The sequence below is a fragment of the Haemorhous mexicanus genome, chromosome 2, assembly GCF_027477595.1.
Source record: "Haemorhous mexicanus isolate bHaeMex1 chromosome 2, bHaeMex1.pri, whole genome shotgun sequence".
Lineage (NCBI taxonomy): Eukaryota > Metazoa > Chordata > Aves > Passeriformes > Fringillidae > Haemorhous > Haemorhous mexicanus.
Genome location: NC_082342.1, coordinates 115,895,575 through 115,907,948, shown reverse-complemented (window position 1 = coordinate 115,907,948; position 12,374 = coordinate 115,895,575). Strand labels below are relative to the sequence as shown.

Here is a 12,374-nt window from a genome sequence, read left to right as displayed (position 1 = left end):
AGTGCAACCCAACACCTTCAAAACTATCCATACAGATAGTTCTTTGAAAGGAAATAATATCTCATCAGCACAGAGGGAGTATTGATCTGGTAAATGGCAAAATACAGCATCTTCCTAACCTTTCACCTTCACTCCTGTCACTAGAGTATATATACACAATATATTTTATGAAGTGTTTTTCCTTCTGTTTTTGTTCCACATGATCAACACAACGCTTACTGTAATAGCAACAAAACAACCCATGCATCAAATTCTGACAGAAAACAACCTGGTTGTTTCAGAGCAGACCATCAGAAAAATCTATGAAAATTCAGACCATCAGAAAAATCTATGGGGAAACAAAAAAAAGTAAAGTGCCTTTTTCATGAAAGGAAATATAGACTACATATCATGAAATGAACAATGCATGAAAATAACGCTCAATCACCAACCCCATGCAACTCTAAAAATCCAAAGTAGCAGAGAGCATAAAACACTTTATAAAAGGAGGCCAAACTACACCCAAAGCAATCTGAAAGCTCTGACAATTCTTCTGTAAGTTCTCCCTTTAAAAAACAGAGCACATAGAGGACATTTATTTCAACCACCTAAATTTGCACTGCATGACAGTTTGTAATTTCAGATAAAATGCCCAAGTTTATAAGGCTGCTCCTGCCTGACTTCAGCCCTGCCTTATATAATAACCTTCATGTGATTCAGCACTCTCCAGCTTCCCAGATCTCTCAAGGCAGCTCCCCTCACAGCTCACAAATACCACCCTTCATTCACACCCTTCTCTCTCTTCCTTCCTTTACTATCACAAATTCCAACAACTTAACTGATGACATCCAGCCCTGGAAAAACTAAAAAAAGAAAAAAAAATCCTTTTTAAAAATTCCACAACAGTAAAATAAGGAAATTTGACTGAGTTTTTTTGCGATCTGTATCTCTTTGGGACAAAAAAAAATCACAAAGTAGAACAAAACAGCATAGAAGTGTGACCAAAAATACACCACAAACTTGCTATTCCTGACTAAATGGTTTCTTACAGATACAGGGCATTAAGGACGACAAGAAACAATAAATCCTCTCTGAGGGAGGGAGGAGGGGAAGGTCTTTCTCTAGACCCAATCCAGGCAGCTTCCCACTGCCAACTCCAGAATAGCTTCATCATCCATTAATAAGATGAAATATGATCCACCTGTGATTTTTACCACTTTCAGTAAAAGAGTTATTGGCTGAAAAATGGTTTTGGACTTTTTCAGGCTCTTTTTCATGAATACCAAAATTAACAAAATCTCTCAAGATTATAGGAAAAGAACCACTTTGGGCTACACATTTTTAAGTAAGCTCACAACGAGATCCTTCCCAGGAGAGGCCAAGAAAAGAAGAAAAATTACTGGTTTTTTGTTTCATCTTCATGGGCTGGATTTTTAATTTGCAGAACTCAAAATATTTTTTTGTCAACTGCAACCAATGCTCCCATGTTTTCAACTGGAACTGTTCAAACTAATCCCTGCATGGAAAAATTCTGGAGATATATACAAGAAAAAGGTGTCTTAAACTATCACACATTGTATGCAAACAGAAATTATTGTATGCAAACAGAAGTTATTGCCATCAGCGCTCTTGAGATGAAACTGGAAAACAGTCAGAGTTTACATTTATTTTAACTGCAAATAATATTCTGAGCCACACTGAAAACAACCTATACCTACAGAAATACATATCATCATTTACATTCCCCCTGAACTCTGAAAATGCAGGGGAAATAACTTAGTAATCACCTACCACTTATTTTAATAATGAGCCATTGGAATAAAAACCAGACAAAGTAATTCCAGTCATAAACTATTTTGACAGGCTTAACGTGAAAGAGTACAAACAACAGAAACTATTACAATTGATTTTTAATTAATTGATTGATTTCAACACTTATTTACAGCAATCTTTAAAGCAGCTCTCAAGAACACATAAGAAGAATAGAATAATGTTTTTATTGTTGTAATTTTAAAACTGCAGGGGTTACTTCTGCAAATACTCCTTCAATTCCAAAATGGCTCACTGAAATATGGCACTTGCCCAACTCCTGCTGGAGCAGGGGGTTTACAAGACAATACCAAAAATTTCCCTAGTATCCTCCAACTGCAGCTCTCCTTTCTCTGCTATAAAACACTCACTCTAGTTCACTCTTCCACCCTTAATTTAGCCTGCCTTTCTCCCCATCCTGTGCCCAAATGGGAAAAGCTGCCACAGTGTTTTTCAGAGCTACAATCCCTATAAATGCAAAGAACACATAAAATGTTGTTTCTCTAATACCATCTCTATGTGATACCAAGAGCTCTCCATGAGCCCTCCCTATCTGAAAGATGCATTTATCCACACTTCTAAGGATAACAGCTGCTCGAGACCACAGAAGTATCGAATGTGTTCCATGCTTTCCTGCACCCCTCTCTCAACCAGGAGCTTCAAACTATTTCATCTGACAATATAACAATGCTGACAACTTCTGACAATGCCACTGTAAGATTTTTTTCAATTTTATTCATCTGAAGTCATGATACCTCTACTTACAGACACAATACCTCTACTTACAGACAAGACAGCTACACCAACAGGATCTGCTCCTGTCTGACGTAGGAGTGTTATTTAAAATACTGAAAAGGACTTGAAAGAATTTGGTGTCTGTGGAAACAAAAAGCAACCTGAGAATATTTTTCCTATTCCCAGTCCAACGCCTGCACAGCAGCTTTCAAGTGGCTCTGCTGCTCTCCATACATACATCCAAATATCTGTGCTACAGAAAAAAAACCTCAGAAATAATGGATAATGATGGCAACAAAAATTATTTAAAACCTGTCAGCTTAATTGAGCTGCCTTTTCAATACATGACTTGAAGACTTACTTGCACTGAAATTTATTATTAATTGCACATATAGGTGAACATTTACATGCCAAAAAGTCATTGCAGGTAGATAATCCAAACTTATATTGAACAGAATCTACTTCAAAAAATTGAACATTTACAGCAGCACATTTTAAAATTGCAAAAAAAAAAAAAAAAAAGAGCATATACAGACCTTCCAGTAGTCAGATTGTAAACTGTAGTACCTCTGGTATGCAGATAATGCTGTAGGGAAGAAAAATGAATGTTCAATTTGTTTTGTTTCATTTTCTTTGAAGAAAAAGATAAAAATCCTTAAGAGTCAGAATACACAACATTAAAATGATAAATGGTTTAATAAAAGTAACACTGCCATGGTAAGTACACTGTTGTGGGCAATGCATTCCTTAAGATTATAATTTTGTTTTATGAAATGTCAACCCAGAAGTATATTTATTATTAATCTTACAAATGTAAATCAAGCAATATTTTAAAGAAAACCTATAACAAAGAAATAATTTGAAATTTTGGGATTTTCATCCCGGACAAAGCTGTTCTAAGATTTAAAAATTTAATCATGTAGCTCATTTACCACGCTCCCTGATGCCCTGTAATTTCGGAAGAACTGGTGAGGAGGGACATACAAAGAGAAATCAATTTCACATGGCTTTTCATTCTGAGAAACAAAAGCAAGCAGAAAAAAGAATAAAAGCCTACATTTTATTCCACAGCCACGGCCAAGACTAACCTGGAAATCAGTGCTAAGAACAGCTCTGTTCAATAGAATATTAGCTCTACTTAGCAACCAATTTCTCCAATAACTACTCCTGCATCCCTCTTCCTCACTAAGGAAAAATTCTGGTTGATTCATCTTGCCCTTGGGCTAACAGGCCACCTCGGACTAGAACACAACCAGGCTTTGCTTTTTTCTAAGAACACAGCACTAGGAACCATCAAAAATGAAGCATTTTAAGTAAAGATTCACTGCAGCAACACCAAGACACTGATTTTTCAAGTGTCTGCTCCCTAAGATTTAAGAATGGAAAACAGACAATGTGTGGAAACCAAACAACAAAAGAAGACAACTCCAGCTTTGGAAAATCACAAGCACTAAACAGATTAAGACACAAGAACAACAACGTGTACTTGAGGTATACCTTCATTTCCCTCAAGCACCATGGATAAATCATGTCCATAAATGTTATCACCCTTCAATGCCTGTCTCATTTTTGTAACTTGTCCAAAGTTCTTGTGCTGAAGTGAATGATGGTAAAGACACAGAACCTCTGCACTCCTCTGTCTATGGAGACTCACAACCCTCATCTGTAAACAGACACATGGTGATCCACACCCACGAGGTGCCCCTCTCCATCAAAATGCTTGTGAGACCAATTTCTAATTTTGGGGTTCTAAACTGTGGTTTATTTAGATGCCCAGATAAGAAAAATGAACTTAGAGGAACACTCATTGACCACACATTATTAACATGCAATGTATTTAAAAGAATGTAACTCAGAAAAACAGAATCACTTAAAAATCTAATCTAAGTCTTTCACAATTCAAGAACACAACTCCTCCTGAAACAGCCCCCCCCCCCAAAAAAAAAAAACAAAACCAAACCCAAACTGGTACAAACTGAAGAATATGACTTCAGTCTAACAATATAAGTTGAAGAATGTTAAAACTAAGCATTTTAGTTACATTCTGTAATTATGTTTTAAAGGATTTTCACAGTAAGACAAAATAACATCCTACTCCCCCCCAAAAGTCCTTCTAGATTCACCTTCTCCCAGGTATCATTAATAAGTTTTCAACAAAAAGGAATAATTATCTTCTGAATATGATAATGACTTTACTTTCCCCAACAGGAACATGCACACACTATGAAACAGTTTTGTAATGCATCACATCACAAATAAAAGGAGGTTTTTCCTTTTACTCAAGCAGTACCTATCCCAATTTTAAGCGTTAAAGTATATTTCAAATACTCAGGTCAACAGTACCATATTATGCAAGATTCAAGAAACTGAGAACTTCTTGAAAACTGGTTTTTGTTTGTTTTTTTTTTTTTAAGCAACTACTGCAGTCAACTATACAGGGGATATGGATGAAAAGAAGAACATTAGATACAATGTTAAGGATTTATACAGGGAAAATTAAAGGGAGAACATTTTCACCGTAGCTGTTAAAAATACAGGAAGTACTCACATGAGCATATCCACTAAAAAGGAGAGGTGGAATATGCTTACCTATTAGCAGTTAAGACACTGCTAGTAAGTTTATAAAATGTCAACAGTATTAAAAACCTACATAAATAAACAGAATATATTTAAGAGAAAGAATAAGAAAAAAGAAAGCAAGAAGAAACTTGCCCTGAAAAATCCTGACACCTCTATTCAACATGAAGGGAAGTTATTACAGAAAGGAGTCTTTTGCTCCATGACATTCCACCAGTTTTCTTTAAGAAAAAGGATGTTTGGCTGTGATTTTCTTTTCTAACTCTTCCATTCCTCAATAAAGTTCAGCAACTTCCCACAGGAACAGCTGAAGTGATCATTTAATGTGCCAAGCTCGGTTACAATTAAAAACAAGCACATGGGAAGCGTGGACTGCTGAAGTCTATTTATATTTACATGATAAGAAGATAAGGCCTCCATTCTAAGGAGCCACATTTCTCTTCCAGAGGAAAAAAGAGGACACTTCAGCCCTCCTCAGTGTCTGAAGTGCCCAATCCTCCTGGTGATTTTCTAGGCTAACAGTATTCCCTTTCTACCTCTTGCATATGAAATGCTAAAATTCTTGAAGTTCTTATAAAAAAGGATGAGTCATGGAGGGTACCATTAAGCCAAAGCTAAATGTCCCTTTCCTCCTCAGGAAAATCAGACAAATAAAAAGTGTCACTGTGCATAATTTCAGTATTATCAAGTGCTCAATTTACAGTAAGTAACCCCTGAAATCTGATTTCAGCCCCTTTTTACAACTACACTGCACAACTACATTAAATATCTGCTCCATGAGTACTCAAGTTTTGCTGAAATGGATTAAAGGACCAGAAAAACAGGAAAAAAAAAAGGATTCAAGAAAATGTTCTTTTTGACAGAACCCACATGAAATACTCCTAATCAAGCATAACCCTAAGAAGAATCTTGCATATGAGATGCCAGAAATCAAATTATGAAAGCAAGATTTTTGAAAGACTGAACCAACCTAGATATAAAGAAAAACATGAGCCATAAATGTTGAGCCCTATTATATTTCATGAGTCACCAATAAGCATTTATTTATTCTAAATTTTATGGTGTACAAATTAGTACCTTATCTAAAATGTGTACTGTGGAACTACAAGCAACTTCTCCCTTAAATTAAGTTTGTATCTACAGGGAAGAAGTGCAAATCCCTCAAAATGCAAACTTTATTCTAAAATAAGAAAGGAAAGAGCAACTAAATCTGCAGAGCCACAAGAATTTTACACAAGTCCCTATCTGTAACAGAGGGTGTGCTTTATCAGTGTTATGATTCTGACTGTAGGATGATATTCCCTAGTTTATTAAAAAGCAAAAAATCCCCATTACTTGGGTCATCCAGCACATTAGCAGTATTAAAAAGAAACAAAACCAGGAACAAACAAAAATTAACAACAACAAAAAAATCCTAACACTAAAGGCTTTAATATCATTTTGCACCTTTATTTTTCATCAAGATTGGTCATTCCAAAGTGAGACAATTTTTGTCACAAAAAGATTCTATCAACTACTGCCCCTCTTTCAGCACAGGGTCAACTCTCATTTTTACAGATACAAGTGAATTCTCCTATTTCAGTTATGACGTCCGTCTTAAACATTATAAAATGAGGGCTTTGAAATCACTTTTAGGCACAGCAGGATTCTGCAGACAATCTTTTGATTAGGAAGTGACTATTGAGCTTTTTCAATTTAAAACTTTGCCACTGAAATTCTTACACATATGGAATTGTATAAAGACAATAAAGGACATAAAATCTTCTTTTTTCCCTGCATGTGAAACACGCACAAACATCCAGAAAATGCATGTCTGGACTCAAAGAACAGGACAGAGTATCAACAGCAGGACAATGCCTCTCACCTCATCCTCAACTACTTTTTGTAGTCAACCACAGAAAACTCTTAAAAGCACAAAACTGACAGACCACATTCAGACACCCAAAACAATACTCAACAATTACTAAAAGAAGTGCTCAGTTACCTATTTCCCTCCTTCTGTCCTTTATTTAACTTCAGACTCTATCAGTTGATGCTCTTGCTATGATCACCTCTCTCCAAAACCTGACTCTGTATATTGTTTTCCTAACAGCTAATCCTTGTGATCACATTCCTGAAAACCCTGTGAGTGGCAGATCCAGCATTTACCATCCTCCCCAGAGGAGGGGACATGTATATCCCAAAGCTATTCACAGTTTTTCAAGTCAATCACCATCAGCTATATTGCTTGATGAAAATAAAACGTTTACCTGAAATAGCTCTGAAAAGCAAAACCACCACCTTTCTAAAAGAACTGCGACCACTGAACAGTGAGAATCCTCCTGAGCTCAGGCTCTCTTCAGAATCTGTCTGTAAACCTCAGGCACCTCGTGCAGAGCTGACCCTCAATGAGTTCACACACTGGGAGTCTACTGGTTTCCTCTTCCAGGTATTTAGTCACCCAGAACTACCCACTTTGCAATATGTATGGTTACTTCAGCCCTGACAGACTTTATTATGTGCCCCCTCTGCCTTCCTCTCCTACTATGACAGGGCCAAGGGCCATGTCAGAAGCAGGACATGGGTAACACTTGTTCATTATTCCTCCCTGTTTAAGATTAAGATTCCATGCAGAGAATAAAAAACAAATTTGACTTAATTACCACGTATGTGATTTCAGCATTTTTCTTTCCATCTACTTAATTTCACAGGATGTTGACAAAACTTAGTTTCAGTAGCAAGATTAGACAATCGCTCTTTGTATCCAGAATCTACATACTTGACCTAAACAAACAAGGAAGGTGACAGTGGGGAGGAAAAATGTCTAGACTGAGTGACAACCACCCACTTGTCACCTTTAGCACACTTCATCATAAATCATGCAGTCAGAGGATGGCTTTTATGATCTGCTCTAATAAACCTACTTTATGACACCTTAAAACTTAAGAGGTCTTCAAAGTGATACAAACATGGAGCAGTTGGAGTGTTTTAGTGCTTGAGTAAGTGAACTACATACTAACACCATCTAGTGGCACCTTGCAAGGCTAAATGTGACTAACACAAATTTTTGGCTTACTGAACTTAGAAACAGCAAGCTTTAATTTGAGTACATACATAAAGAAAACTTTAATACAAACCAAAGTTCTGTATTGGTCTGTGTAAAACAGTACATGTGTTCTTAAACACTATTATTTTAATTTTAATTTTTAAACAAGCACTAATATTTCTTAGTGCTTATCTGATGTGAAACTAATAGTAAAATAGAAAATCAGATGAAGAACAACACAAGGGAAGCTTGGAAAGAGCACATCTCTTGATTTAAATCTGACTGCTTCCAGGCAAGAAACCAATCTTCAATAAATACCTAAAAGATACATGCAGGCTGCAGAAACACCTTATATTTAGTGCAGGCTTTACCTACCATAGTGTTTTAAACCAGCAAAGATGAAAACTGCTCTGCCATAAAACTGAAGACATCAAAAGGTGAGAAAACTCCAAGGCTGAGCCAATAGAATTGACTTTGCTGGGTAAACACTGGCTGGATGGTCAGGTTCAGAGAGTGGTGGGAAATGGAATTCTATCCAGCTGGTCACCAGGTGTGCTCCCCAGGGCTCAATGTGGGGTCACTCCTGCTTGGTATTTTCATCAATAACCTGGACCAGGGGATCGAGGGCTGAGGTTCAACCAGGCCAAGTGCTGGCTCCTGCACTTGTGTCACAACAACCCCCCCAGGCTGGGGGAAGAGGGGCTGGAAAGTGACTGGTGGAGAAGGCCCTGGAGTGCTGGTCACCAGCTGGATGAACATGAGCCAGAGAGCCAAGGAGGCCAATGGCACCTGGCCTGTGTCACCAATGGTGTGGCCAGCAGGGCCATGGCAGTGACTGTCTCCCTGTACTGGGCACTGGTGAGGCCACACCTCAAATCCTGAGTCCAGTTTGGGGCCCCTAAGGACAAGCAGGACATTGAGGGGCTGGAGCATGTTCAGAGATGGACAACGGAGCTGGGGAAGGAGCACAGACCTGAGGAGGAGCAGCTGAGGGAGCTGGGGGTGCTCAGCCTGGAAGAAAAGATGCTCAGGGAACTCATTGCCTTCTACAAACTACCTGTAAGGCCAATGTAGTGAGGTGAGGTATCAGCAGGCCTCTGCTTCCAAGCAACAAGTCTTGACAGGACAAACAAAATGGCCTCAATTTGCACCAGGAAAGGCACAGACTCACTAATTGGAAAGTTTTCTTTGTGAGAGGACTGTCAGACATTGGCACGGGCTGCCCAGGGAAGTGGTGGAGTCACCATGCCTGGAGCTATTTAAAAGACAAGTAGATGTGTTGCAGGGGGACATGGTTAAGTGGTGGCCTTGGCAGTGCTGAGTTAATGGTTGGACTAGGTTATCTTAAAGGTCTTTTCCAACTTCCATGATTCTATGATTCTGTAATAACCAAAAAAATGTGGAAGCGAGAGCAGCAAAATGCCACTCAGGTCTTTTGTTTTAAGGCCTCAGGCAGACACTGCTCTCTGTTTCCTCCAGAGATTTGTAGTGAAAGTACCAAAGACACAATCAAAGAAGCCTAAAGCATGTCTTCCTTTTAACACAGAATGAAGGCTGACACACAAAAGCAATACAAGCATAGATTTAAGACAGAAAAAAAATCATCAAATAGTCCTCTAAGAAATTTTATTAACAGCTCCACATCCCCATCTGGAAATATAATGCAGCAGCAAAGTGATGTGAAGCCCACTGTCCCATCAGGTATCAAATGTGAAAGATATACAAGAGTTTGACAAGAAGTTTACAATTACAGAAATCCTTTAGATCTTGAACTCTGTGAAAGTCTTAAAATACTGAGAACTGGTGAAGAAAACCAGTGGATTCTCATCAAGCTCAAAAATCCTTCCAAGAGTGTATTACATGAAAAGGTCTTTTAACAATTGAGTGTTTATTTAGAACACTTTCCAAAGTGAAAATTTTCAGACAACCAGTCAAAAACATGGCCCTGGTATATTTTAAAATAAAACTGTCAACTGCTAACCTCTGCTCCATGTACAGACAATTTATAAAGAACATTTTAATGTTCTAAGCTTCCTTTTTTCTGCAGAAATTTCATGTAATGGTTTAAACCAGCTGAAATTTAATTCACCCCAAATTTATCTCATCTTCAGGATTCTGTTAAACAGCTCTAAATAGAAGCAACTCAAATTCTACCAGTTAGTTCCAGCTACAAACAAAATAAAACCCCTTGAGCCTAAATATCACACTTATTTGAAACAGCCATCTCTTCCTTGACTCATTCAAGCTATTGAATTCATTCTAGTTCTTCAGGACTCATCAGTAAGACAAGACAGCCCAGCAGGAATCAGCACAATCCTGTCCATGCTGTGAAGTTTTCCCTTATATTTTATAAAATTACTGCTACTACCCTGCACCTCAGAGCACAGCACATAAAAATGCTTCCCAATAACAATAGTTCCTTTCAAATTCCTGAAAGACCTTAACCACCACAGAGAAATTCCCTACAGAGCTGGAATTGTAAGTACAAAGGAACACACATACATTGTTGAATATGGGAGTTTCTCACAGCCAAACAACTTTACAAAAGAACAATCTGAAAGTGTTTAAATTTTGGGTTTGGGTTGCATTGCAATAAAAGAGCTGCTCAATTAACAATTTGGGTATATTTTTTTTAGTAGGGTTTTAAATTTTGGATTAATGATTACTAAAAAAATGCTCCATAACTAATAAACACTATCTTACAAACAACTTAAAATGTTTTTATATTAGTTTTTTGACAAAGCAGTCACTATCTATAATCAAAATAAACACTACTAAAACTGTTCTGACATATAATATTTAAAAATGAGACTACCATTTGAGTACAACAATAAGAAATACTTCAGTACAGTATTTATTGTGTTTTAGTAACTGTGGCACAAATGAATTCATGTTTTCCTCAAATCATTCATTCATTAATAGGATTTTCTACTTCCAGGAATTTTGCTTAGAGAACAGCAATTCAAGGAAGCAAATGATTAAAGCACATCTCCATTTGTGCCACTGTGAGCTGTCCTCCAAGTCACAGACTGAACACGGTCAATGCACGTGACCCTTCTGCAAAAGAAAGATCCCTGGGGAAAACACAGACGTTGTCAATCCACAAGCTCATTAAACAGCAGTCAATTAGAACTCAAGTCAGCTAGAACCCAAACCTTCAAACATCACTACCTTCACTCCTTACTTATGGAAACCAGCCATAAAATGAAAAATGAACTCCAACTATCAGTGGAACATGTGTTTCTTTCAAGACCAGAGCACAATAATTTGGTAAAAAACCCATCTGTCCCAAGGAATTAAGTAACTAACAGTTCAGAGGCTCACACCAGGAGTCCTAACTGAATTCAGAATGCTCCCAGCACCCAAAGACCTCCAGGACAACCCACCCACCTCCTCCAGGAAAACCCCAAGGCTGAGGTTTCACATTCTGGGGCAACTGCACAGCATTTTTGTGCGGGGTTATTTTCAGTTGGATCAGTTCCCCACACAGCTGCAGGCTCAGCTGCGCCAGCACAAAGAAAGCAACCCGCAGACGCGAGGGTGCCACCAAGGGCATGCCCAGGCAACAAAAGGTTTGGGAACCTCCAAAACAATCCAACAGCTGGGAATAGCTGCCTCGTCAAAAGAGAGAGGAGGAAGAATCAGATTAGAGTTAAGAAAATTCTACTGAGGAAATGAAATAGTTTTCACCAGGAGGAGTCAATGTTCCCATTTTAGGAAATCCCAAAGCCAAATTCTGATCATTCACGATCGATGCAAGGATAGCTGAGCACAGAAACCATTCTGAACATGCAGGCAAAGCTGAAATCAATAATCTGCAACCTTGGTGATAAGTGTCTGAACACAAGTCAGTGTGTCACTGGATTCACAATCTGCAAAAAGGCTGATCCCTTGTGTAGGACCTTCTCCTAACAGCAGCAGAGTCCCGATATCAGAGCAACTCCATTCCATGGCTGCAAAGAAAACCTTTTAGCTATCAACAGCAATTCAAACTTACTGCATTTTGGAAAACTGCAACCTGCAGAGCAGCTTCATATCTTTTAAAGGTTAGCAGTGGCACTGACAGTCTGGTCTAAGCTCAGGTATAACACTGAGAAGAAAGAACCTCATTTAATAATTTCTGATGTGAACTCAAAACTTTTCTTGGAGACAAGTACTACTTTTTAAGGAAGAAAAATAAAAGCATATTGATTCTGGAATTCAGTGGCTAGGAGTGACAGAAAACATGCTGCACTTTGAGGGAACTTAC

General features: G+C 38.0%; 1 protein-coding gene across 9 annotated transcripts in view; it reads right to left on the bottom strand.

Annotated features, from left to right (window-relative positions):
- The window catches only part of KDM6A (lysine demethylase 6A), a 151,432-nt gene that overhangs the window by 102,731 nt on the left and 36,327 nt on the right, over positions 1 to 12,374 (bottom strand). For all 9 annotated transcript variants that reach the window (XR_009485499.1, XR_009485500.1, XM_059840013.1 and 6 more), the window contains exon 4: positions 3,060 to 3,109. Coding sequence is in view for 7 of the 9 variants with exons in the window: in XM_059840013.1 (XP_059695996.1) it covers positions 3,060 to 3,109 (50 nt within the window). In the remaining 2 variants the exon portion in view is untranslated. The remainder of the gene's footprint in view (positions 1 to 3,059; positions 3,110 to 12,374) is intronic.